This window comes from Pseudopipra pipra, chromosome 2 (genome assembly GCF_036250125.1).
Source record: "Pseudopipra pipra isolate bDixPip1 chromosome 2, bDixPip1.hap1, whole genome shotgun sequence".
Taxonomy (NCBI): Eukaryota; Metazoa; Chordata; class Aves; order Passeriformes; family Pipridae; genus Pseudopipra; species Pseudopipra pipra.
The window spans coordinates 111691496-111717484 of record NC_087550.1 but is presented as its reverse complement, the minus strand read 5'-3'; the positions used below and the strand labels follow the sequence as shown (position 1 = coordinate 111717484).

General features: G+C 41.2%; 1 protein-coding gene across 3 annotated transcripts in view; it reads left to right on the top strand.

The window, feature by feature from the left end:
• The first annotated feature begins 13345 nt into the window (after positions 1-13345).
• MED14 (mediator complex subunit 14) overlaps positions 13346-25989 on the top strand; it is a 34133-nt gene continuing 21489 nt past the window's right edge. Inside the window, exons 1-9 of one of the 3 annotated variants that reach the window (XM_064646884.1) lie at positions 13346-13673; positions 15686-15712; positions 18833-18938; positions 19590-19763; positions 20188-20317; positions 22035-22163; positions 22531-22638; positions 23495-23627; positions 24175-24325. In XM_064646884.1, the coding sequence (XP_064502954.1) occupies positions 13498-13673; positions 15686-15712; positions 18833-18938; positions 19590-19763; positions 20188-20317; positions 22035-22163; positions 22531-22638; positions 23495-23627; positions 24175-24325 (1134 nt within the window). In that variant the 5' untranslated portion in view covers positions 13346-13497. The remainder of the gene's footprint in view (positions 13674-15685; positions 15713-18832; positions 18939-19589; positions 19764-20187; positions 20318-22034; positions 22164-22530; positions 22639-23494; positions 23628-24174; positions 24326-25989) is intronic. The other 2 variants (XM_064646883.1, XM_064646882.1) reach the window with 2 other exon arrangements.

Genomic DNA, 25989 nt, shown 5'->3' with positions numbered 1-25989 from the left:
ATGCTGTCAGGAAGGACAGATGTCCAAGGCAAGGAAAGATACAGAAAGGTGGTGTCATGTCCAGGGCAGCAAGGAGCACAGCTCCTGCATCAGTCCTGGCTGTGGTCCATGGTCAGTGGCTCAAAACCACTTGGAAGGGCTGGCCATGCTGCTGCACAGCCCTGGCACAAAGCAAGCTCATGCAGTTTGCCAGGGATGTTGACCCATAAGGTCCTACAGAAAGCAGTATCTCCTGCAGCAATGGAGGGCAATGATGTTTGACCTGGCAGGGATGTTCACAAGTCAGTCTGGAGACTACCAGGTTCATAATAATGAGTTTTCCGCCCAAATTTTCCTTTTAACTCTCTTCTTCTTGCGTTAACTTAGGTAACCTTGGGTTTACACACACAACTGCAACAAGCTCTAGACTCAGTCACTGGCCTGGCTGTCAATAACAGTCAGATGACAGCCTGGCCTACTTTATATGTGAACAGCATCTCGCAGCTGAATAAACGGTTGATTAAGATCAATCTCTGTAGAGCAATCTGTGGAGACTGCCCTGCCTGTGACTGATAGGCAGACTGTGCCCCTTTCTTACCACCTGAGGGATTTGCACTTGACCAGAGTTATGTGTACTTATGAATTCCAAACTTTGTTATTGTAATTCCCTATTCCTGCATATACAAGTGCCAAGTTTAAAGTGAAAATCGATTCAGAACATCACATCTGAAAGGCACAGCCTGCAACCAACAATACCTCATCCTTTATATCCCATTCTCACCACTGCTGCTATCCTGAATACTGAAAAAAAATTGAAAAATTCTATTTTCCATTCCAGTGCTCTCCAGGAGAGTGCATAATCTATCCAAGGGCTGGCTGCCCAGCATGTCATTTGGATCTCCCACAACAGCTCCAATGGACAACTGCAAAGAGAAAGTTTGTGTCAGGGCAACAACTGAATATTTCAGTAGTGGACAGGAACAAGCTACATTTGTTTTGAAGGGAAATTCAAGACTATGTCTTCAGTTCTAACCCTACTATTTACCATTTGTGAGGGATACCTAGAGTCGGATGATGAGTGCTACAGAGCCACATATTTAGAAAAGGTGAGAAGGAATTGTACACGTACAATATATACAGGTATGGACACACATTTCCAAGAATTCTTTAAAAAGCTGCTTGATCTATCTGGCATGATAATACAACTTCATATTCTGGAAATATCATACAAAGGTTTGAACTACTTCAGGAAAAAAGAAGAGAGGACTGCTGCAGTGTCAGGATTACTAAGTACTTACTGCAAACACTATTGATAACTAAACCACTTTTTTCCCCTGTATTTATCCACTAAATAATGCAAATGCCTTACTGCAACCAGTTGAATTCCAATTGGTCCATTGATTATTTTAAAAGGCTCCATGAAAGGTAATTATGAAAAGATTCATTACAGGGGAGAAATCCTTAGGGACCTGAAAACAAAAAAAAAACTAAAAAAAAAAATGCTGAGACTCTCAGGTTTAGGCTTCTAACTTCTTCCTTCCTTGAAGCCTCTACTGGCAAGGTTTGGAAATGCTTGTGATTGTCTCCAAAAATGACAGAAGATGAAGACACTGGCACCTTTCACAATCAGGTACTTAACGTCCTTACCCTCCCTGGGGCTCTGCCACTGACGGCAAACGAACTGAGGGCTCCTGCTGCTCCCACCAGCCTTGTTCTCTCTGTCATCCACCTACACACACACATTCATTCTCTCCCTCATAAGTTATTCATTCAATTTATTTATTTATGTAGGTCATTTTCCATAGTAGTTTTACAAATAATGACAGAAGCGAAAAGGAAAAGAGAAGCAAAGTTAGGGAGAGACCTGGTGCCACACACGGAATGGCAGGGGAAACTATGCTCTGCTGAAAACAAGATGCATGCTAGAGGACTGCTCCTGATTTTCTCCTCAGGCAGATCCTGAGCAAATTCCAAGTGACATCAGCTTCACCAGCCTTTGCTCAACACTGACTTTGCACAGCCAGTCCACCTCGTGCTTGTGCTCTGCTCTCTGGGCTTGCATGGTCTTTCTCATTGTACTTGAGGCCTTTTAGAGCTCTCTGAAAACTACTTCTGCATTTAGAGACCATTGGTTTGGTTTTCCAGGCATTTAGTCACTTAGTAATTAACTGTGTTTTAAAGCTTTAATCCACAGGGGTCTTTGCAGTAAAGAACAGGCCTATTTACATTGCCTGATCCATGTGTCTAAATTAGATTACTTCCCTTTATTTCCTTTTTAGCCACCCTCTAAAGAAACTCCCTTTTCTATGCTGACCCCACAGGAACTCTAAGGAAATAATTTTCCTAAAGATATAATCAGACGAGGTGTGATCTGCTCATCTTAAGGCTTTCTGTTATTTAAAGAAGCAGTCTTGTTCCTTTGCCTGGCTTGATTTTTCCTGCCTTTTTTCCTCTTCCTTTCCGTAATTCCACCTCTGTTTCCCTCCCATGTTCCTTACAGTACTTTTGACACTCACCTGACCCCTTGCTGAGCTGATTCAGCTCACTGAACTAACAGAAAATAAATCCAGAGAAGTAAAAAAAGGACAGTTTTCTGATGGGTTAATGAGCTGCATCAGCTCAGTGAATATGAAAGTCAGCCCAAGGGTGAGTCAGGATCATGTAGGAGGGAGTGTGAAGAGCAAGGAGGATTGACCCTTTTCACAGCAGAAAGTGATCAAAAGAGCTCAGTTTGTCTCCACTAATGGTATCCCTAGTTGGAAATATTAAAGTAGATGCCTGGAAATAGAAGGAATTTATCCTCACTGTTCTAGCTCTGCAGTAATGAATTTATATTTCATTTTCTTTCCCTTCTATGCTCAGCTGGCATGTTCTACCACAATTCATAGCCTGAGTGTTATAGAGACCCCCTTCAAGCACAGCAGCTCTATATTGCTTAGAAAATCTATCCCTTGAGATATTTCCCAAATATGTGAAACACTGAAAACTATTGAGCATCAACTGTGACCTGCCCTGTTATGGAGTCCAGTGGAGAAGCACATAAGGGCAGCTAAAAGCAGCACAGTTGTCAAACTGTGAAAGTCAAACTGTGACAGTGAAATGAAACCTTGGCTGCTCCATCTTTTGGTACCTTCAGACCAAGAATGGGCCCTTTCTTCAAAGAAAGTACCTGCCAAAGATGAGGTACATTGAACATGTTATGCTCAGTAATAGGGTTAGTTCAGTGAAACTGAAGGTTCTGTAACATCCAGGAGGTCAAAGAAGGTAATCTTATATTCCATAAATCTGCAAAGAACCGATTACAAAAGGGAAAAAAAATTATACTAAGACAAGACTTTTTGGTTAGTGAGCATAACCAATTCCCATTGTTCTTCCAAATTAAAAAGGACATCTCCCTATGTCCTTCACCTCGGATTAGCAGTTTATCCCTACTGATACCACCATACTTAACAGGAGTAGAACTCCATTTCTTTTGATCTGCGGACACGAGCACCAAAACAGCAATTACAGAAATTTCAGGTCCTCTCTCTGTTTAGAAGAGTAATTTTTGAATGTATATGTGACATCTCAGTATTCTACTAGTGATGTTCTGGTAATGCTTTTGTCATTTCTGCTTCTCCCACGACATGAGGAATTAGGTACTCTGCCCCGACCCTTCATGCTCAGGCTGTGATGGAAGCACATGCAGAGTGAACACTCCAAAGGATGCAAGATTAAAAATTATGTGGAGACCTGTATTCTGACTGCAAAGTTTGTGGAAGATACTTTATATAAGCAAGGCTCTTGGCCTCTCTTCATTGGTTAAGCAGAAATACATTCATTTCCTGTCTTCTTTATAACTTTTTACAATCAGAAGGCATGCAGCTAAATATAGTTTGAACTAGAGATATTAAAGAGGTAGGTGTCTGCCCTAGTAATAGGCATCTTTTCATAAGACTCCTTGCATCAGAGTTCTCCACTGGTCTAATCGGTATCCTAGTTAGCTCTCATTGCCATCATTCATGACAAGTTATGGATCACATTTCTCCTGCTTTGATTTAAAAGCTTCCTCTGGCTTCCTACAGTTTCTTCATTTCTCTAACTTTCTCCCTTTTTCCTATGACTAACATATTTTTTTTCTGAGTCAAAATTTGTCACACGTTTCTCCTCATGGTCCAGAACTACTGCAAATAGTGACTCTGGTTCTGTGGCAAGTTGGTTTCCTGTTGCAGCACCACACACGTTAAGGAAAACCACATCTGTTCAGAGATGGACCTGTTTTAAGAACAGTTATTTTTAGGTTGTATAACATTATCAGTAGCTAAAAGAAAGGGCACAGATGACTCCCTAAAAAATTAGGAGAGCAGGGAAAGCCTTCTGACATCCTGAGATGCTGGAGTCAGATGAGAGAAATATCATTTACAGGTTGCTCTGCTAAGGGGGGTTAAACATTTCAAGATTTCAAGATAGTTTGAGAGTTTTGTGTTTGAAAATGAAACAGTGCTCTGAAAGGAAGGACTAAACAAACTATTGAAAGAAATCGCTGAGGGCTAGAAGATAGACTTTTCTACTTGGGGGAAGGCAGGGAGGATGTCAGCCCCCATCTTCAGTGCTCTTCGCTACTTCTCCTGCACATTCTGAATATTGTGATTTATGACTCTTATCATAGGAGGGAATAATGCCCTGGCCATGTTCAGCCCTCTGTGCTGCTGTGTGCTGTGAACACGGACACACATCTCCACATCCTCTGCCTGGGCTTTCTTTACATCAACTCCTTTGGCTCCAAGGGTAGATGCATGTTAGTTTAAAGCACATGGAGCTGAAATTCTCCCGTTCTCAGGCACCCAAATAAAATATTCACACTTGATAAACACTTGCCATGTCACTCACTCCCTTCTCTAAGATGTGGGTGTACAATTCACCAGCACAGTGAAGTCCTAGAAACAATTTCTTTGTGCAATGTAATGTTACAAAACCACAAGTGTCATAATACAACCATAAGTTGTGAATCTCTTCAACAGACAAACTTCAGAGTAAAATGAAGGGACAGCTCCAGATGAGAGCTCAGACTCAGCAGTCTCTGGGAAAGTTTTCATTCTTTTCTTGTCACATTTTAGACTGATAAATACCTCTTATGCATGGAGATTTGTTGCTCTTTTCTGACTGGATTAAGTGTAATTAAGCTAGAACTTCTTTGCATGGAGAAATGGGTCTGACCAGCTATTCTGAAGCAGATATTTTGCACTACAGGACCACTTGGTTTCTTGTCACCTTTTAGAAACAGACTAATCTGAACTGCAGGACACTCTTTGTACAGTATGAAAGGATCTAAGTGGGAAAAGTGCAGAATAATCAGCTTTTTAGTACATATCTTCATTAATTTCCAGAAGCTTTCCCATGTACACAAACCCATTCCTAGAAATGTTAGTTTTCTTTTTATCTACATTCTAACAAATCAAAGGAAGAGGAATTGGTTTGGGTTTCCATTCCTTGTTTTCTTCCAGATGTTCAGTTCTTATCTCTTGGGATTTTATGTACAATACCTCTGACTAGTGCTCCACAAGATGTTAAAGAGAAGGAGGATTTTTTGTGTATGTCTTTGTAAGAAAGCATATTATACATTTAGGAAAAAAAAATCATAAAAAATACCTCTATAAATTTCCCTCTGCTCCAGAGCAGCCTTAACACAAACTACTGATAAGTCTGGTTCATATGCTTGTGCAGGGAACAGGTTTCCATAGGGCTGTTCCAGAGAGCCCCGATTAGATAACACATAACAGAGAGAAACCATGGGTTAGAGGACTTTGTTTTCATTTGCAGTTCATTAGAGGCAGCCCAGAGCTAACCTAAGCCTCCTGGCTGGGAGATACTGGATCAAGATAAAACCAGGCACAGACAAAATAGGACTGTTTACACTTGATACAGTCATACCCTGAGTTCCCACATGATCAAAAAATAATTACCCACCGAAGGAAGACGCACCCCGACTTCAAAAGCCTCAAATCCCATCCAGTACTTGTGGGGGGTTCTTCACTACAAAACTTGCCAAGAGAGGCAGCCCTCTGGCAAAACACCCTAAATCTATGAAGATGACTTTACCCTCCTGCAGTTTCAGATTGCAAAAACTTCAACCCGATCAAACTTTCCTCCTGCTGCAGAGGATCAGACGGACAAGGGATGAAGGGAGGCCTTTACCAGTTCCATGCAGAGGGAGGCAAAGGGCACTCTTTACCCAGAGTATGAAGGCCACCTTAGGAAGGGGGGGAAAGAAGAGTGTGCATGTGTAACTAATTCCATTTCTAAATTAAATTAATTAAATCAGTACGTGTTATGTGAGCAAGGCTTATTGTCAGAAAGCTAATTCTAAATTAAAATGGGGAATGGAACAGTGTCATCCATTACAAAGGAGACATGGGCTGAAACTCCTGCTGAATTGCATGATGGCTTCTAAAAATACCAGAACGCGAAGATTAAGCACAACTGAGTTAATAAGGTGTTGTACTGAAGGCTGCTTGAATGTGGTTTTGCTTGTCCTAAATGCACTGCAGAAAGATAGCTTTTTTTTCTTTTTCTTTTTTTTTTTTTTAATCTCTTTCAGTCTTTCTTTGAGCTGTCATCCTCTGAAAAGTCTGGCTCTGTAGGCACTAGAGGGAGAGGGATCACTTTGCTGTTGCTCTTCTTTCCAATCTTGCTCTCAAGCCTGAAGGAACCAGCTTCAATAAGTGAAGTCCAGAGGTGAAACTCAGTCATTTCCCCATCCGATTTATTCAGTGTGAATGTGGCACCACTGGGCAGTGCTGTGCTTTCTGGTGAAAGGGTATTTTCACAAGAAATGTCCATTTTCAGGATCAGATCGTTTCCTATAAACCAAACAAATAAAGGACAGAAGGGGCTACAGCTTTCCTGGCTGAACATCAAGTGAAAATAAAACGTTGCTAGGATTTACTGAGATTCTGCTGTGCCTTCTGCATTCCACAGCTGTGCAGAAAGGTAACAATTTTTAGCATTTTGCACAGCAGTGCAACAAGCCACAGGCTGTTACTTACCTCTGCAATCACTGGGGCTGGGAACCTTGTTCTAAGCTAAACTGTTAGCTGCACGAATTGTGTGCTACACGCAGATCTCAGGATGTGGTCTGTGCCCCACAAAAATCTCTAAACAACTGCTTGGCCAGGTGCTGCCTGACCCCACACAAAACACTTCATATCACTCTGGCACAAGAGGCTGTATTTAGTCATGTAAGAAGTTTGTGGTTCCAGGAGAAATACAATCCTTGCAGAGAGGGTTAACTCCACCCTCAACCTGCATTTTCTGATCTCCAAAACTGGCACTGGCTGGAACTGCTGCCTGTGTGGATGCCCCTGTGACATCTGAGAGCAACCTGCTCCTCTTGCCCATTAGCAAAATATCCTATAATCCACTAGAGGACCAATATTCCTGCACTGCTACAGATGTGACATTCTGCCTTTTCACTGTACTCTTCAATTTTAAGGAACAGTGAGTAGTTGCTGGAGTTCAGTAAGTCAAGCAAGTTTGCAGTCACACAGCTAAATATGTAACCAGCTCTTCAGCCCTGGAGCCAAACCTGTTCTGTCATTCTCTTTTGTCAGAGCTGACATCTTGGAGCTTTGTGACACAGGCAGAGTTTAGGTAGGTTTCTCCTAACTTCTACAAAAAGTGCTGGTTTATCCCTTCTGGGGAAAAAAAGAATCCCCTTGTAGAAGCTGTTCAAGAAGGAAATTTCTCAGACAGCACCTTCCTTCACATGTGAAGTCTGGGTGGAGAAGGGCAGCTCAGGCACAATTCTGTGTGTCCATACTCCTGAGAGCGAGGGTCAGCATTTAAACGGTATCTGACCACAGCTGAGACCTACAAAGAGTTTCCAATTAAGCATGTTCTGGTACCCACCCTTGTCTTTAGAGGAGCATGAGAGTTTGCTCTGTCTGAATGTATTACCCAGCAGCAGCTAAATACAATCAAGCTGTCTACTCCTAAGGTCAGGACAGAATACCTCACAGCTGCAGTCCTTCTCCCACTGGGTATGACTAATCACATCTACTTCCCTGATATTCTCTCCATCTCTTTAGGTGTTTGCACAGATAAATCCTTTCAGCCAAGAGTACTTTCATGTTGAAATAAGGGCTCACTTTGTATTTTTTTTCAGCACACGTGTATTTTTTCAAGTTCCGAGTAACACCCAGGGATGGTTAGACAAGGAGAAATCACGGGGTATGGACGGTATTGTCAAGTTGTTCAAGTCAATGACTGAACAGTGCAATTCATCACTTTGCTGCCATGCGCCAGATCAGGGGCTCTTTCTCCTTCGTTAGTGTTTCAAAGATGCAGGGTCCAGAAAGGATGTCACTGTTTTGCTCACATTTCAGAATTACTTACGAACAAAGCATTTTTTCATCCATGGAAAAAAATGCAGCTTGTATGGTTAAAATGGTAAATTGAGTTGTAATTAACTTAATTACAATAATAATGAAAATACAGTCTCTTGAGGATAGCCAGGCCTTTAGCTAGCTCCAGTTTCAGTCTGACAGAGACAAATTAAATTTACAGTGGATGTCAACATTGTTAGTAAGGAAGCCCAAAAAGAAGCTCAGACTAATACAGCTATGTTCAGTATTTAAAAAAAATAAACCATTTTGCATTATTATAAGAAAGGGACTTCTGTAAATTCAGATAAAATCAAAGATTCTATTTTATGACTTGGAGAATGTTTCTTTTCTTAAGTTGTTCACAACATATAATTGGAACTATGGTGTACTTTACTAAGTGCCAAACAAGAGATTCTCTCTCTCACAGTGGCACAGTCTCACAAACCAGAGTGACTGACAGAGAACTCTCAATCTGTTACTACAGGTTTTCTAACATGCAAAAAAATAGTTGCCAAACTTAATCCTAAAGCAGACCAAAAAAGAGATTTAACATTTTAAAGCTTTTAGGTCGGAGGCTTTTTTCATCGGCTCCCTTTGTGACCCTTTTAATAACCTGGAAAAAAGCAGAGCAAGTGTGCAGTAACCAACTACAAAGCCTCTTCCTCTAAGACACATACACACATTTTTGCAATGAATGCACTATTTTAGGTGCAACAGGCCTGTACAATTCACAAACCGGTGATTTGTGTCTTGAAGTACTGAACTGTCAACAAATAACGAATCACTAATAAAGATGCAGGCCATAAAATCATTTGTGACTAAAAGGTCATTGATGTTTTTCCACTGGACTTTTAGCATAACATTACAGAAAAAGTCTTATATTCATGCAAGCGCTACAATGGAAAAGTCTAATCTTTTTTGGGTATTGGTATGTGTTTGATCTAACATTGATGTATGATATCTCATTAGAATTTAAATACCTATCTTGGCTTTTACTGAATTGTAAGTTTTATAAGTTTATAATATGCAGCTCTGCAATTACCAATATTATATGTGGGAACTCTCCCACACTATGCAATTCTCTGATGTCTTCTGAAAAGAATGAAAGATATCAAACCCTTATTACTCATAATTTATATAGGCATTTGGATATAACATTGCTAAATGTCGCAACACTGTATGAATCAAGTCATTAACAAGAAATCTTTGCACTATATTTGCGTGCTATTATTTTTTATAATTAAAAAAAATGCTTAAATGTCAACTCCAGGAGGTACCTGTGTGACTAAACATTTCTCTGATTAAAAAACCTGAGAGAAATGGAATGACCAAGCTCTAAAACACACAAACACAGGACAGGCAGTAGGCCTTGCACAGTGTGATATGCTCTGGCTCCCTCCCACTGAACATTTGTCCCACAGTTCCAAAGAGAAGTAAATGTTTAACTTCTCTGGAAACAGGGAAGTCATCTGCTGTCCTTCCCATTAGCTCTATAACCCGGTCAGCTCCACGGCTAAATAGCAACAGGTTTTGATCAACCAACAAATCCCTACCTGAAGTCAGACTTCTGGGCTCCCCATCACAGCTTTTCACATCCAGAGCCAGACCAGAATCATAGGATCATAGAATATGCTGAGTTGGAAGGGACCCATCAGGATCATCGAGTCCAACTCCTGGCCCTACACAGGACACCTCAAGAGTCACACCATGTTCCTGAGAGCATTGTCGAAATGCTTCTTGAACTCAGACAGGATTGGTGCTGTGACCACTCTCTTGGGGAGCCTGTTCCAGTGTCCAACCACCCTTTGGGTGAAGAATTTTTTCCTCATATCCAGCTTAAACCTTCCCTGACTCAGCTTCATGTCATTCCCTCAGGTCTTGTCACTGGTTACTACAGAGAAGAGATCAGTGTCTGCCCCTCCTCTTCCCCTCACGAGGAAGTTGTAACTGCAATGAGGTCTCCCCCCAGTCTCCTCTTCTCCAGCTGAACAGACCAAGTGCCCTCAGCCACTTCTCATACAGCTTCCCCTCAAGGCCCTTCACCATACTCGTGTCACAGAGCAGGACACAGACCAGGATCTGGCCAGGCTGATCCAAGACCAGCTGCAATGCTGGGCAGCCCCTGCAAGGCCATCACCCCAACCCCCTGTGTGCCCACCACATCCTCCTGCCAGGCACTCCCCTGCAGCTCTAAGGCCCCTTGTCCATGCTACATGACAAGATGAGCCAGGTAGAGCTGGTCATCAAGCTGGATGCTTTCCTGTGAGCATGGTGAGGTACTGTCACAGGCTGCCCAGAGAAGCTGTGGCTGCCTGATCCCTGGAAGTGTTCAAGGCCCTGAGCAACCCGGTCTAGTGGAAGGTGTCCCTGCCCATGGCAGGAGGGTTGGAACTGGATGATCTTCAAGATCCCTTCCAGTCCAGGCCACTCTGTGGTTCTTTGTATGGGCCAGCCATGCCCACACATCAGGTCACTCAGCTGGGTGGTGTCCCAATCCCACACTGAGCATCTGCCTGAGGGATATCACCTGGAAAGCCTGAAGTAAGAGCCAACTGCAAGCATGACCTTTACAAGGCCTGTTCTCTTCCCATTGCTACTAGAAAACCTGCCATCAGTTTCAAACAGCAGAAGATTGAAACCTGCTGAATGAAGAGAATAAATACAAATGAAAACACAGTAGCATGTGCAGGGAGCTCTCTCTCCCACAGAAGTCCTGTTACTTTCCAGCAACCCCACTGGCCCAGCCTTCTCCCTCACTTAGTTTTGTCTTTGCCACCCCAACAGGCTTCTGGAGCCTCCTTCTAATTCCTGCAAGCTGGGTTTTGAATTTAGAAGCGCTTGTATCAAAGAATGGTAGCACTGCCGACCTCAGAAAGGCAACAAGAAGCAGGAAACTTAAATATTTCTTTTTGCATGAGCATTATGTAGGCCAGTCATCTGGTTTTTTAACTCCTAATGCTCACCTCCAGCTTACTGTTTAAACAACCAAACTTGCCAAGTCTCCCAACAGGACTTTAGTCCATTTACTATGGACTAAATCAGAAAAGAAGAGATGATAATAAGGTGAAACAATACCTAAAAAGCTTGTATTTCTAAGTTATAGTTCTGACAGAGAGCTTATTCAGATTCTTGCAAATGTAAGTCAGTATTTTCTTCAATACTGCAACTAGATGGACAAAAGTAATTGCATTTATTCATGCATCTAGAGAGAAAAAAATTCATACATTGGGAAAAAATCATCTTTGCAATGGGAAGGCAAGAACTTACAATACACTAAGCTAATAACTTATATCACAGTATGATCCAGACAGTATGTATCATTCTTTCCTTTATAGATTAATTTTTAAACAGCACAAAGTAAGTATTTCTTTCACTTGGTACTGGGAAAAAAAAGGAAAAAAAAGGTAAAACTTAAGTATAAACACATTCTGGTGATTTTAGCAGTAAAAAATTCCCAGCCAACCATCATCATCCACCCTCTGCTCTTAAGGCTCACAAGTTCACTTCCCTGTCATTGAAGCAGCACACAAACCTGGCATGGCTCATAGCTGTAGTGACCCTGCCCTTCCTACCTGGATGGGTTACTGTTGTTGTTGTCATCATCGTTATTATTATTAGTAAACTGATTACACGCTTCTCAGGTTGAAAAATGTTTGCTTTTATATTTTACTTTTCCCTTGGAAAGATATGAGTAAGAGAAGAGGTTTTTTTTAAAGTCTGCTCCTCATACAAAACCAATAGGACCTTTCCTTCTTTTTGGTAAAGTTTGAGGAGTTTGGGTATTTATTGTCTGCAATGTGTCTATTTCAGGGATTTCTCTGCAATCATAAGGCACGAATTTATGATTTAACACTTGAGTGAATCATGATACAAAACACCCAGGATTTAGAGTTTCCTGGCATAGTCCCCTCTGGTAACCAGTATGCAGAACATCTGTCTTCTGCTGCTAACAGACCTTCTCTCTCCCCCTCTTCCTTCAGAGGCTTCAGTTAATTTGGAAGATGGTAATATATAAAAAGTTCCCAATGTTTTGTGTTTGTCAGCCAATCCCACTGACCACTCTGCTACTCATCACTGCCTTTTCTAAACAGTGATCTTAAAGGAGGATGTACTGGTCATACCTCTCATCTGGATAACCCGCACTGCTGTGCACCTGCACAAATGCTTCACATTTCCCAAGTCATTAGGAGGGGATTAGCCAGCCCAGCTCCCAATAGAGCCCCGTTTTCCTTGACAGCCTCAAGAACTGCATCAAATGCTCTATGAGGTGCTAAGTCTGTAACCTGTTCCTCCTTCACCCCGAACTGCAGTTACGTGGACAGACACAGGGGCAGGGAGGTGATCCTGTCGGTCTGCTCAGCCCTGGTGAGGATCACCTGGAGTGTTGTGTCCAGTTCTGGGCTCCTCAGGACAAAAGAGACATGGAGCTCCTGGAGTGGATCCAGCGGAGGGTGACAAAGATGATTAAAGACGACTAGGGAACTGGAGCATCTCTCTTAGAAGAGTGAGAGGGGAAACCACCAATGTCTGTCAGTGTCTGCAGGGAGGGGTCAGAGGATGGACCAGGCTCTGCTCGGGGGTGCCGAGCAATTGGACAAGAGAAACGGGCAGAAACTGATGCCCAGGAAGTTCCACCTGAATATGAGGAAAAAGATCGTTCCTGTGCAGTGACCGAGTGCTGGAAGAGGTTGCCCAGAGAGGATATACACTCTCCCTCACTGGGGATATTCCAGAACCGTCTGGACGCAACCCTGTGCCATGTGCTCCGGGATGACCCTGCCTGAGCAGGGAGGTCGGACAAGACGACCCGCTGTGGTCCCTTCCATCCCTTGATACACTGGCAGCCCCATCCCGGGATACGCTGGGAACGCCATCCCCGCATTCCTGTATCCCGGTATCCCAAAATCCCGAGTCCCGCTGCCCCGCCCCGCCCGCGCTCCCGGAACGGTTCCCCGTTCGCTTCCGGTTCCGTGCCCCATCATGGCGGCGGCCCCCGCGCCCGGCGGGCTCTGAGCGCCGCGGATCCCCCGGAGCCGCCGCTCCCCCCGCGCTCCCTCCCCGCGGGCCGCGCCGGGCGCGGTGCCGGCGCCGCCGGGAGCGCTCCCCGGGCTGCCCAGCGGCTCCTGCCCGGGGCCGAGGCGCCGCCGCCGCCGCCATGGCGCCGGTGCAGCTGGAGAGCGCCCAGCTGGTGCCGGCCGGCCCCGCGTCAGCCCCGGCCCCGCCGGCCCCCGGCGCCGTGACAGCCGCCGCCAGCCCCGGGTACCGCCTCAGCACCCTCATCGACTTCCTCCTGCACCGCACCTACGCCGAGCTCACCGTGCTGGCCGACCTGTGAGTGCCGCGAGCCCCGCGCGTCTCTCCCTGCGCGGCTGCCGGGGCATCCCGGCGGGATGCGGAGGCCTCGCCTGGGATCTGTCCCGGAGCTCACCCGGGGATGCAGTGGGGGGAGGTGGTTGTTGCTCTTTCTCATTCGTAGAATCATAGAGTGGTTTGGGTTGGAAGGGAGCTTAAAGATCCTCTTGTTCCAAACCCCCCGCCACGGGCAGGGACACCTCCCACTAGTCCAGGCTGGTCAGAGACCCCTCCAGCCTGGCCTTGGACACTTCCAGGGATGGGGCAGGCACAGCTTCCCTGGGCAACCTGTGCGAGTGCTTCTCCACTACCACAGTAAAGAATCTTTTCCTAATATTTAAACCAACTCTCTTTCAATTTGAACCCGGTCCCCCTTGTTCTGTTACTACACACTCTTGTAAATAGTCTTTTCCATTCTCTTATCCCAGGGGCCTGTGGATGCAGGTTGGTCTCTGCATGGGACTGTGTCCAGGAATGCAGCGAAAGCTGATGAGTGATCTGTCATAAAGGGAGAAAATGACCATGAGAAGTGAGAGCAGCTGCAGATTGGCTACTTAAATGCTTAAGTTTGCCCCAAGTTACTGCCAAAAAATCCCAGCTGTAGTTGGTACACCAAAATACATCAAACTGAAACATGTCAAACAGATATTTTCAGATGCTACAACTGCTTGACTTAACCCCGTGCTTTTTAAAGTAACATTTGATTATTTTTTTTGAAAAGTGTTATTTACGTTTACTTTATGGTCTGCTCTTCTGATGTTGTTGTGTTTGTGGCAAAACAAAGGAATGTTTTTGGGCCAAGGAAAGCTTTCCTGAAAGCATTTGAGCTCTGAATAAACCTGTTTCCCTTTTACTTTCTTTAACCATAGAGGTTGTTGTGGGGAAGCTGGTGTGTTTTAAGAAGTGAAATACAGAACAAATGGGAAAAAATAGGTATAGCTCATGTGTGGTACCATGGTGAGTGTGCAAAAAGAGTTTTGCTTGACTTGGGGTTAAGAGCGTCCAAACTTTGGAAAGGACAGAGAATTTTAGAGTTTTGAATTCTCTTTGGAAGAACTTCCAAAATGTCAGTCAAGAAGTCTTTCCTATATGTTTAAGGTGTGTGTAGACAGTAAATGGCACAGTGTGTATTCTTGTAGGAGCACGTGCTGGAGTGACTTCTATTCTTTTTTTAAGGTGTAGAGCCCGTCCTTTTTGCCTAAGTGAGTAATAAATAAATAAATGGGTGGTGTGGACAGCACACGAGCAATGCTTTCAGTATTCCAGCGATTCAAAGTAGTTTACAACCTACGTGATGTCCCCTCAATGAGCAGGGAGATAGATTTTTCACTATATTTTCACCATAAAGTATGGATTTGGGTAGTAGAAAGTGTTCTGGAAAGTATTCTCCTCCTTCCCTCAAGTAAAATTACATCTTATTCTTGTACCAGGACTGGTCTAGTCGTAGAATAAAAAAATAAATTTTAAAATGAGGTGCCTGTGTTAGCTGTGTAACACTACAGAAAGACAGGGCCCTCTGCAATAGTATCTGGCACACAGGTCATTGAATATGCTCTGAAATATGGCATTTCTCCACTTTTAGACTGAGTAAAAAGGAAAGAGAAACTCATTTCAGTCAAGTCAGGAAACAGCCAATTTTAATATCTTCTGCAGATGTTCTGGGATCGCTGTTATGAATTAATTGACTCTAGTCATGGATGCTTAGCAAGAGTCAGCAATTACAGAGCACAGGCAGTGATACGGTGTGGCTCACCAGATTAGCAGAAATTTGGGGATTTCAGCACCCTTCCTCAAGATTCATCAATTAATTTGACCAGTTCCAGCTTACCTTGTACAGGGTAGTGGCAGGTGACCTGTGGTGCTATTTATTTTATGCTTTATATGTGTGTAGAGGTTCTGGTACTTGAAGGTCGATAACAAAAGTTCTAGTTGTCTGAAATACAGTAGAACAATACATAATCTGCCTTTTTTTTCCCTCCTCTTTCATATAGATTACCAAGAAAGACTGATATGGAAAGGTGAGTTATGATAAGAGAATCTGTAATGCATGTTAAAATATAGAACTTTGTTTAAGATGTTAAGGTGAATATAGAACTGTTTAAATATTAAAGTATTTTTCTCCTAATTTAGATTTTATGCCAGGAAACAAGCCATGTCTGTCTTGCTGTCACTACATAGTTTCAAGATTTTTCTTAGCATTATTGACAATACTGGTTTTTTTCACATTTGCTTTTATAGTTGTTTGGGCTTTTTTTGTTACTGTTATAGGAGGTGAACCCCTTAAGGGCATTTTTCTCTTCATGAATCTTGAAGCAATGAAGTGACATTAAAGCTGATGTGAAAGGGAACAGTAGAATTTAAATAGATTCTAGGTAGTGTGATAGAGAAATATTTTGTTCAGAAGAATCAGTTCAAAAGTGAAAACAAGGTAAAAACCTCTTCTCTGCTTTTGTCCATATTACCTGGTCTTTCCTATCATGAGCACTGTTTTCTGCTCCTGCTCTATGTGGTTTCAAAGTGTGAAGATTATTAGAGAACAAATGTAAGAGACCAGAACAGTGCCCTTGCCAGGATGAAAAAAATCCATTTACTTTTTTGTTTCTCTGAGTAACTTTTATGAAAGTTGTCAGAAAATTGTTCCCTTTATTTGTGTTGACATATTAATTGACCTCAATTTCTTTAGAGACATGGAGCAGCTGTGATGTTCCTAAGAATGTTAATAAAAAATTCTGTGCACCAGGATGATCATTAATTACTATCTGAAATCTTCCAAAATTCTCATAACATGTTATAGAATTAATCCCAGTTTCAGGGAATCATAAACTGGAATGATACCTTCTGCCCATTTTCCTTATGCATAATATTTTATTAAGAGAAACAATGTGGGTTTTGATTGGGTTCTGTTTTGTTGGCTTTTTAATTATCACACTATGTACTGGGGAATTACATTCAGCTTAGGTCCAGAGCTCCCTTGTGCTGGGGAGGGGGCTTTTCCCATCTAGATGTTTAGCATTTCTTGCTAAAGCTGGAATCTACTTTGTGGGGCACATGGATCTCGAGCAACAACCTAAGTCATAATGGATTATAGATAAAAGAAAATAAGATGTCCTACAATTGAATTGTCTTGAAATTAAATGCTCACATCCTTGTTAGCCTTGACTTACAACTGTTCTTGGTGAAATGGCTTTCCAGCTCTTGGAGGAAATCTTTAAGGAATTTAGTTTAATTATCCATATTTTTTCTAGCTTTGAGAGCTGTAATGGTGGCAGTAGTTGGGCTTTAAGCTCTGTTTTATGAAGCAAGAGCCTGGTGACATGGCATATATACTTCGATAAAGATGTGATGATATTACCCTCTAATAAAGTTGACATAAAATTTAAGTTCCTGTCATCCAGTTCCTCCAGCCAGCTGAGATCCCTCTGTTTGCTCCCACCAATTTGGCATTGCTGGCAAACTTCCAGAGTGCATTCTTCTCATTGTGCCTGTTGTTGATGGAGGTGTTAAATTGTATTGGCACCAGTATTGACCCCTGAGGGACACCATTAGTAACCAGCATTAAAGTAATTCAACTGTAGCCTTTTATTCCTGGCAGTTTTTCACCTCCCTTGTAGTCCACCTACCCACGCCCTGTCTCATCAGGTTGGCTGTGGGCAATCTTGATGAAAGCTGTGCAAAAGTCAGTGTGAATGCATCCCCTGATCTCCCCTTGATCACAGATCAGTTCATCCTGTAGAAGGCAGTTTGTTGATCATTAAATTTTTCTGAATGTTTCAAAATTCTCAGCATCTTGTTTTCATAGTGTGGTCACTGTTAGATCAGTGTGTATGTACAGTGGTTTGTCCACCACTTGAAATCTTAATATCAGGCTCCATGCCACTTCAAAATATATGCTCTAGAACTCAGAGAAGTTATTGGCTTAGTGCCCAAGTTCTTGTAGTGTGTGATGGAAGGAGCAGGACCAGATGGTATTAGTGGTGCTTCTGGCCTTACATCTGCTACAAGCAGATTATGCTTCTTGCACAAAAGAGTTAACCTCACCACGCCAGCACTTTGGGCAGGAACAGGCTCTATCTGTATTATGAGTTCTATCTATATTATGTGTTTCAGAGATTGGGATCAGGAGTTGCAACTGCTGTTAGGTAGAGACCAATATCTGCTGCACTGATTAATGTTCTTTTTGTCCAAATGCTTTTGTTACCTTAGGAAACAATATGAAGAAAATAGCTTAAAAACTGTATGAAATTAAGGGTTTGGGTCTTTTTTCAAAGTAACTAGAAAACCATGGTGAAATTAGTAAATTGAACATGTAGAAAAGGAGAAAACCTTCTATAAATGGTGGAGGAAATGGTATTTCAGAGTGTTCAGTATTACAGATTTACATTGTAGATCTAATGCATCTACAGTGTAGGTCTGTAATGAAGGGTGAAAATCTGTGTGTGACCCTATTATGTTCTCTTTAAAAAAAACCCTCTAAGACATGCAAACATACACTCTTTCATTTTGACTATCTCATACAAAGAACGTTGGGAGGAATATTGACAGTAAGTTCTTCTTATCTCAGTTTCTTTGCAAGGCAGGAATGGAGAGGAAAGTTGAAGGGTGGGGTTTTTTGCAGTCTTCCCCACCACCACATTTCCTGGCAAAATGACAGCATACTGTAACATACTATGTAAAGATGTAAAATTGCTGGAGTGATTTTTTGTTTATTATCTGATTGATTTATTTATTGATAGTGAATGTCACTGTAATGTTACTCTCAGGTCTCCTAACCCTTAGGTATTTTGCCCACTTTAAATTTAATCATAAGCCTTGGGGAAATCCCATAAAAGTTATAAAAAAGTTCACTATGGAATTGTTTCTCTTAAAATCAGTGATTAATTCATATGAATATATTTCTTTGTTTCCCCAGACAGTCTTGATTGGTTAGAATCCATGTATCTTGCTTAGCATTTAGATATTCACGGCAGTGAGCTTTTTTCCCCCCCATGTTTTAATCAAACAAGCCACATATTACTGATGCCTCCATTAACACAATTAGAAGTTATCATTGCAGCTTTTTTTTTTATTACCACGCAGTCAAATTGCAGCTATATTTATATCTGAACACTGGCTTAATGTACATTTGTGTTTCTTTCCAGAAAAATAGAAATAGTGCAGTTTGCAAGTCGGACTCGTCAGCTGTTTGTTCGTTTGTTAGCCTTGGTCAAGTGGGCTAATAATGCTGGAAAGGTGGAAAAATGTGCGGTAAGTTAGTGACTGAGTTTGGTGTGAAATGATCTCTAGGGGATATGGCATCTTGGCACACCCTAACTACTTCTTACTATAGAATTTTTTTTTTAAGATCCATTTCATAGACAAATGAATATTCAGTTATAACCAATTTCTTCCTGTTTAGAAATTGTGTAATCTAGTGTTTTAACTGTTCATTTTCTCAAAAACTCAGCAGTGGCAAAAAATGAATGGCTTGTCTGCTCATAGTTTCAGGAGTGCTTTGGGGTAAGGAAGCTAACAGGACTGGGAAGACGGTGATCTCAGGGTGTTAGTTCTTATTATCACTTTCATCCCGCACTTGGTTAAATAAGAATAAAGTCCAGAATGTTGCAGAAAAACAAGCCCCTGATGCTCACAAACAAGTATGGTTGCATTCCAGTGGCAATCAGCAGATAAAGAGCTGTGAGGCTGTACAGATCCCACACAGCATCAGGAATGGCATGTGGATTTAAAGTGTCCTTGCATGTGAATGTAAGACAGGGCCAGAATATTCACTCTTTCTTTGTTTTGTAAATGTAGTTACTTGAAATGGAAGCGACAGATAAACTGAATATAAAGGGCCATTGATTTGTGCATTTTTTGAACACGTACTTCTTTTTTCCTTTTGCTCCTTGCCCTCTACAGATGATATCCAGTTTTTTGGATCAGCAGGCCATTCTGTTTGTGGACACTGCTGATCGTCTGGCATCACTGGCTAGGGACGCTTTGGTCCATGCTCGTCTGCCCAGTTTTGCTATCCCGTATGCTATTGATGTCCTGACAACTGGATCCTACCCACGGCTGCCCACCTGCATTAGGGTAAATACCACTGCCATGTGGGGGGTGGGGTGGGGGAAATCCCCTGTACAGCATCAAATACACCTTAATGAAGCTGTTTGTCTACGTGAAAGATGAACTGTAGTTCAGTACAGGCCTAGTGCCAAATCTCTGTAGTGACAGTTTTTCATGCAGAACACTTCCTGTTTGAACAAATCACAATTTCCCCAGTAAAATCTTCCCTACGTTTATTTAATTGAGCCAAATTTAGTGGTTTTATTCAGTGGTCAGTCTTGAGTAAAATGTAATCAACCAGAAAACAAATCTAAGATACAAAACTTCGCCATGTAGTGGCCTGTAGTATTTGTATTTTCAGACTTCTGGCCTGGCTAATTTTCACAATTGCTGCTGTCAATGTGTTATACATGCTTGAGATATATAGACTTGTTTGTGTTTATTTTAACAGGATAAAATAATCCCTCCTGACCCAATAACAAAGAGTGAGAAGCAAACCACACTTCATCAGCTAAACCAGATTCTTCGCCATCGACTCGTGACTACGGATCTCCCTCCACAGCTGGCAAATCTTACAGTTGGTAGGAACTGGAATTGCTTTTTGAAGAATACATTACTGCAGGCTGATTGAAAATTGTCGCTTTAGTGCTAAAGCAAAGCTAAAAGCTAAAGTGAGACCATTAAGGATGCTTCATCCATTAAGACTGGGATCCTGTCTCTGTATGGCATCAAAATATGTTTTCCCCTTTTGAAAGATTAAGGCAGTGATAATATTGCTGAAATATTATTTACTTTCCAGAAGGAATCCTACGCAGGGAATGGCAAAAGGTTGTAGACATTGTCTTGCTCTGACAGCAAATGAAAGACTACTTTATCTTAATTTAATTTTAAAATGCCACTTAATTAACCTGTTGGATCTTTCTGCAGAAACTCTTTGAACTTTAGTTTAAACAAGTCACTCTAATGTTGCTTTTTAAATCTGTTTTGATATTCATGTTTGGGCATAGCATTTGTTCATGTCTATATATGCCTTTTGTTCTGTGGCCACTGTGGTGCCGCATCTCTTAATCTGTTCTGAGATCTCTGTTTTCATTTAGCCCAAGTAGTAGTAAACATTAAGACAACCTTTTTGACAGGAAGGATGGCTATAAACTGGACTAGGTTATTGCAGGATCACAGAGAATAGGGTAGGAGTGGGCCTAGTTTGTGCTTTTAACTGAGAGGGTTAGCCATGTGTAAGCCATACCCCACAGACCTAGATCAAAGATGTTTCTGAAAAATCTTAGTACTAGTTTTCTCTAGTCCCTGTGTGAATGCTTGCAGTATCAGTATTAGAGCCATTTTTTGTCTAACAGAAATGTGAGTGGATACACATCTAAGCTCTTGAGATTTTTCAGTTAACTAAACATTTCAGTGACAATCGGTTTCTGGTTTGGAGTGTGGTTAGTTTTAAGCACATGTCTGGGATGTTTTTGAAAATGAGGCTTAATGAGTCAAATGGTTAAAATTTTTACTGGAAAATTTCTTTGTCTGTAATTGCAAATGTATATGGTATGGCATAGTTTGTTAAGTGATTGAGAAGAAGGTTGACCCCTGGGTTATAGTAAGGACTTGTACTAAATTTAAATTGTTTGCTCTGCCATTCAGTCTGTTTACATCCTTGCTTGTGTCTTTGCTCCCAGCTCTTTAAACTGATAGCAGTGTTCACAAAGATGTGAGGATCTATATGTCAATTCATTAAATAGGGTGCATCATCTTCACTTGTGTGCTTATATATAAATCATGCAAAATATTATCTTCCTCACGTGAAAATGGAGTTATAATATATTAATGTTAAACAACTACTTTGCAGTGAGATATGTTTCCAGGGCTGGATTTCAGCCTGGGCTGAGATTCATGTTTTGAATGACTTTTGAGTATTGTTGCAGTACTCAAAATACTCAATGAATACCATTCATTGTTGGCAATAGCAAAGAATAGGAGAAATTCAGCCAGATGTTTTGTTTGTCAGGCTGGTAGTCAACTCCGTGTTCCTCTGTGTTGTAGTAGCCTAAGTGTTGACAAGTTATCAGAGTTAAAAGGTAAATTTCAGGACAGTTTGGTAATTCTGTCCATACTGCTTATTGACACTGAGTCTGTTGAGAAGCAGCTGTGAAGTGTTCAGAGTTGCACAGAAACATGTGTAACAGAGCAGAAACATTAGGGAAATAATTTATTATGAGTGCCAGAGGCTCTCACACTGATATTTTGAGGCATCTTAGTAGACTGAGTGAAATTAAACGTTCTTGTCTTCCTTAGCCAATGGCCGTGTGAAGTTCCGAGTTGAGGGTGAGTTTGAGGCCACCTTGACAGTGATGGGTGATGACCCTGACATTCCCTGGCGCCTTCTCAAGCTGGAAATTTTGGTTGAAGACAAGGAAACTGGTGGTAAAATAAAAAATCAAACCTTTACACTTTGTTTTTAACATGATGTTTGCCTCTGACACTGTATAAGTCTTATTTATACTGGGTCTTTTGCATATCACAACTTCAGAGAATGAAGTTATATATACTTGTCCTGTTTTGGCCTTGCTTTATATGCTTTTAATACTTTAACAATGCTATACTGTGTCACAGTGTAATAGACTGAAATTTCCAGAGTAAACCAAGGATTTTGTTGTTTTGTCAGAAAATCTGGTGTGGAAATTGCTCAGTACAGTTGTACCTTTTTTATTTTTGGTTTATGAATTTATTTAATTATTTTAAACACCTAGGTTCCTGATGTCTAATGTGAGATATTTTTAATTTTCAAAAGATGGTCGAGCCTTGGTTCACAGCATGCAGATCAACTTCATCCATCAGCTGGTCCAGTCCCGGCTGTTTGCCGATGAAAAGCCACTTCAGGACATGTACAACTGTCTACGTATCCTTCTGGAAGTTGTTTTTGAATGAGCTGTTTAGTGTAGCCTTGCTCTTCTTAGTAGCTGGAGGTCAAGAAAGATGGATTCCCTATTAAACTTGGGGGAAATGTCTGGACATGAAGGAAAAATGATGGTATTGGCAACAGTAATTTGCAGGTGCCTGCGTGTAAAATTTGATTGTACACACTAAATCAGCGAAGGTAAAGGTGAGGTGCTCCAGGCAGCAGGTTGTGTGGTAAGTCAGTGCATCAGCAACTGGCTGCATGTGCTCATTTCAGAGATGGAATACAGAGCTGACTTGGAAGCTCTGGGAGCTGACAGTTCTTGCTTACCAAGAACTGCAAAGTGCAGTTGAGGGGGATGTGTTAACTTATTGTACCTGTGTGAATAATGAGAGGAGATACGGCACGTGCAGGGATTTGTTACTTGCAAAGGGCAAATCACTTGACAATGTGAAATCGTTTTCAGTGAAACAGTTTCTGCAGAAATAGGGAGAATCATGTTATTTTAGGGTGACTGTGGGAGATGGGTTTAGTGGTAACAATGTCATCATTAAAAGATGACAGCAAAAAAATCTATAAAACAAAGCTGTTGTGACTCTCTTGTCTAACAACCTGGCATAGATAAGAGTTTTAAAAAAAGCCAAAAAAACCCCTTTTGAGAAATATTTGGTGCTGTTTATATGTCTTTATCTCTGGATTAGTACATTAGTGTGTTTTTGGACAGCATCTTGTTTGACTTGGGTGACAAATGGGTTTATGTAGTGTACAGAAATGGGTTTATGTAGTGTACAGAAATGGGTTTATGTAGTGTACAGATGTTTTAGAGGTCTTATATTTTCTTAACTCCATGCATTAGACTCCTTCTGCTTAGCCCTTCAGTTGGAAGTCTTGCATTCACAAACACTAATGCTGATTCGAGAGCGCTGGGGTGACCTTGTGCAAGTGGAGCGATATCATGCGGGGAAATGTCTCTCACTCTCTGTTTGGAAGTAAGTTGATTTCAAAGGGACTGTTGACAAACAATGAGTGAAATAACAGGAGAGGTTATATTTACCAAGCTTGAGCCATAATTTTCAAAATTGTGCTTTCTTTTTGATGTGAGGCTCATAAATTCTTGTAATTAAGTACCTAAACATGTTGCTTGATTTGCAAAGAAGTAAGGGTTGTACATTAATGTACAGGAGACCAATGGATACAGTTATAAATCAGTTTGTATTTACACAGATACCTAAAAATTAATTAGTTCTCTGCCAGTCTTTTACTATATTTATTGCTTGACTTGCACTAGATAAAATTTTTTAAAGCAATCCAAATGCTCTTCTGATGGTGTTGAATTTACAGTCACCTAAAACTTCATGTAGTTATAGTTTACCAACAGTTCTGCATTAAAATGAAAATTTATATAAATACTTTTTTTAGTTCAGGTAACATAATGTTATATTTTTAACCAGAGCACTCAGAATCAAGAATTAGCTACTGAAAAACATATTTTCTGCTATTCTAGTTGCATGGTTTAATTATTCTCTTAATTTTAAGTCAACAGGTGCTTGGCAGGAAAACAGGGACTGCATCTGTCCATAAGGTCACTATTAAGATTGATGAGACTGATGTCTCAAAACCCTTACAGATATCTCATGAGCCTCCACTGCCAGCCTGTGATTCCAAACTGATGGAAAGAGCCATGAAGGTAAAGGTTTGCTTTGCAGTAGGCATCAAATACTGAAGTGCTTTGCATGGTCAGTTTGTTTCACTTTGATTCTATTTAAAGAGCTGTTTCTAAGATTTCTAGTGAGCAGTTGTGTTATTTCTAGTTGTGTTTATGTTGGGACCTCAAACTGTTGTTACAATTTATTACCCTTGACTTCATCTTAAAAATTACACCTACTTCACAATGTGTTATATGCCACTTCTGAGACAGAGTGCTGAGGATGGGGAGAAACAAAAGCAAAGTTTCACTTCCTAGGGTTTGGCTTGAAATGCTTTATGGAGAGACAGTTCTTCCCTTTCTTGTGTTGGAGATGCTGTAAAAACTTCCTCTGAAAATCAGTTTCTCCACATCACTTGAGTTGGTTACCCTGCACTGCTATCCACTTCAGAAAATCTTACATTATGACTTGGAAATCTTGTGCTAGGGAGTTCATGTGGTTTGCTTGTTACAAGTGTTAGGTGAAGCTTACTTTTACATTATCACCAACCAGATTATATCATGTGGCCTATTTGAGTGTTCAAGTTCCTGTATTTTAAAGGTGGGATTGTTGAAGTGATCCAAGATGAGGCACTGCAGTCAACTTCCTACTTGGATAAGGCTTCACTGATGATAATTCTGGGTCTTGATTAGTGATAGCTAAGAGAAGCTGTGCTCTGGGTTTTTTAAGTCCTCTGTCCTCAGCAAATCTGGCTGTGATACATTATCAGGATGTTGATTTGTCGTTATTTCTTACCGTGTTTCAGTTTGAGAGTTAATAAACTGGAGTGAACAGTGTAGTTTTCACACTTTCAGTACTGTTTTTCCACAGGGAAAAACTCCCCAGCTCTGAGTCTTCACCTGTCTCACAGAACTTTCTACTGATGGTAGCTTTCCCCTCCTGTACTTACTTTTTATTTGAGCCTCTTGGCCCATCTTGTGTACCAAGGCTGACAGACAAGTCTCTGTGTGGTGAATGTCAAGAACTACCTATGTTTTAACTACAGAGAGATGTGGGAAACCTAGTAGCCTTCTATTCTACTTCTAGAGTAGAAATTCTACTTTTAGTATAGTAAATATATACTACATTTACTCATTTAATAGCCTAAATTAGCATATTTAGGCTACTAAATATATAATTAATTTAGTGAAGATACTGTATTTATGTGTAAATCCAGGGAAATGCTCTTTATCTGGAACATCTGCTAAAGATCCACTGGAGCTGACACAATCTAAGCTCACTGATTCAAGTCTACAGTCTGTAGATTAAGATACGAGGCCTCTGTAAATTTGAGATTTATCAAATTAAATGCTGACTCCCTTTGTAGCTACTTGTTCTGAGCTTAAAAAAATTATCAGCTGTGGTCTATACACTGCTGTTGGTATGTTTGAATAATGATCTCAGCTGTAGTGACGTTGATGGCACACTGTGTTTCTGTGTGCTTAAGATACTGTATAAAACAGTGGCACAAACAAATATGTTTGTCTAAGCAGGTTATTCTGCATTAACCTACTGAAAATTGGATGGAGCTATAGAACATGTAGTCACTGCTTAGTGAGGAAGATTTAACCCATTGCAGCTGCCGAGTTGAAATGCTCTTGTGAATGGATAAACACTTGATTTTTAAGGCCATGTCTTGGAAAGCTAGTCTTTAGGGAAGTTCATT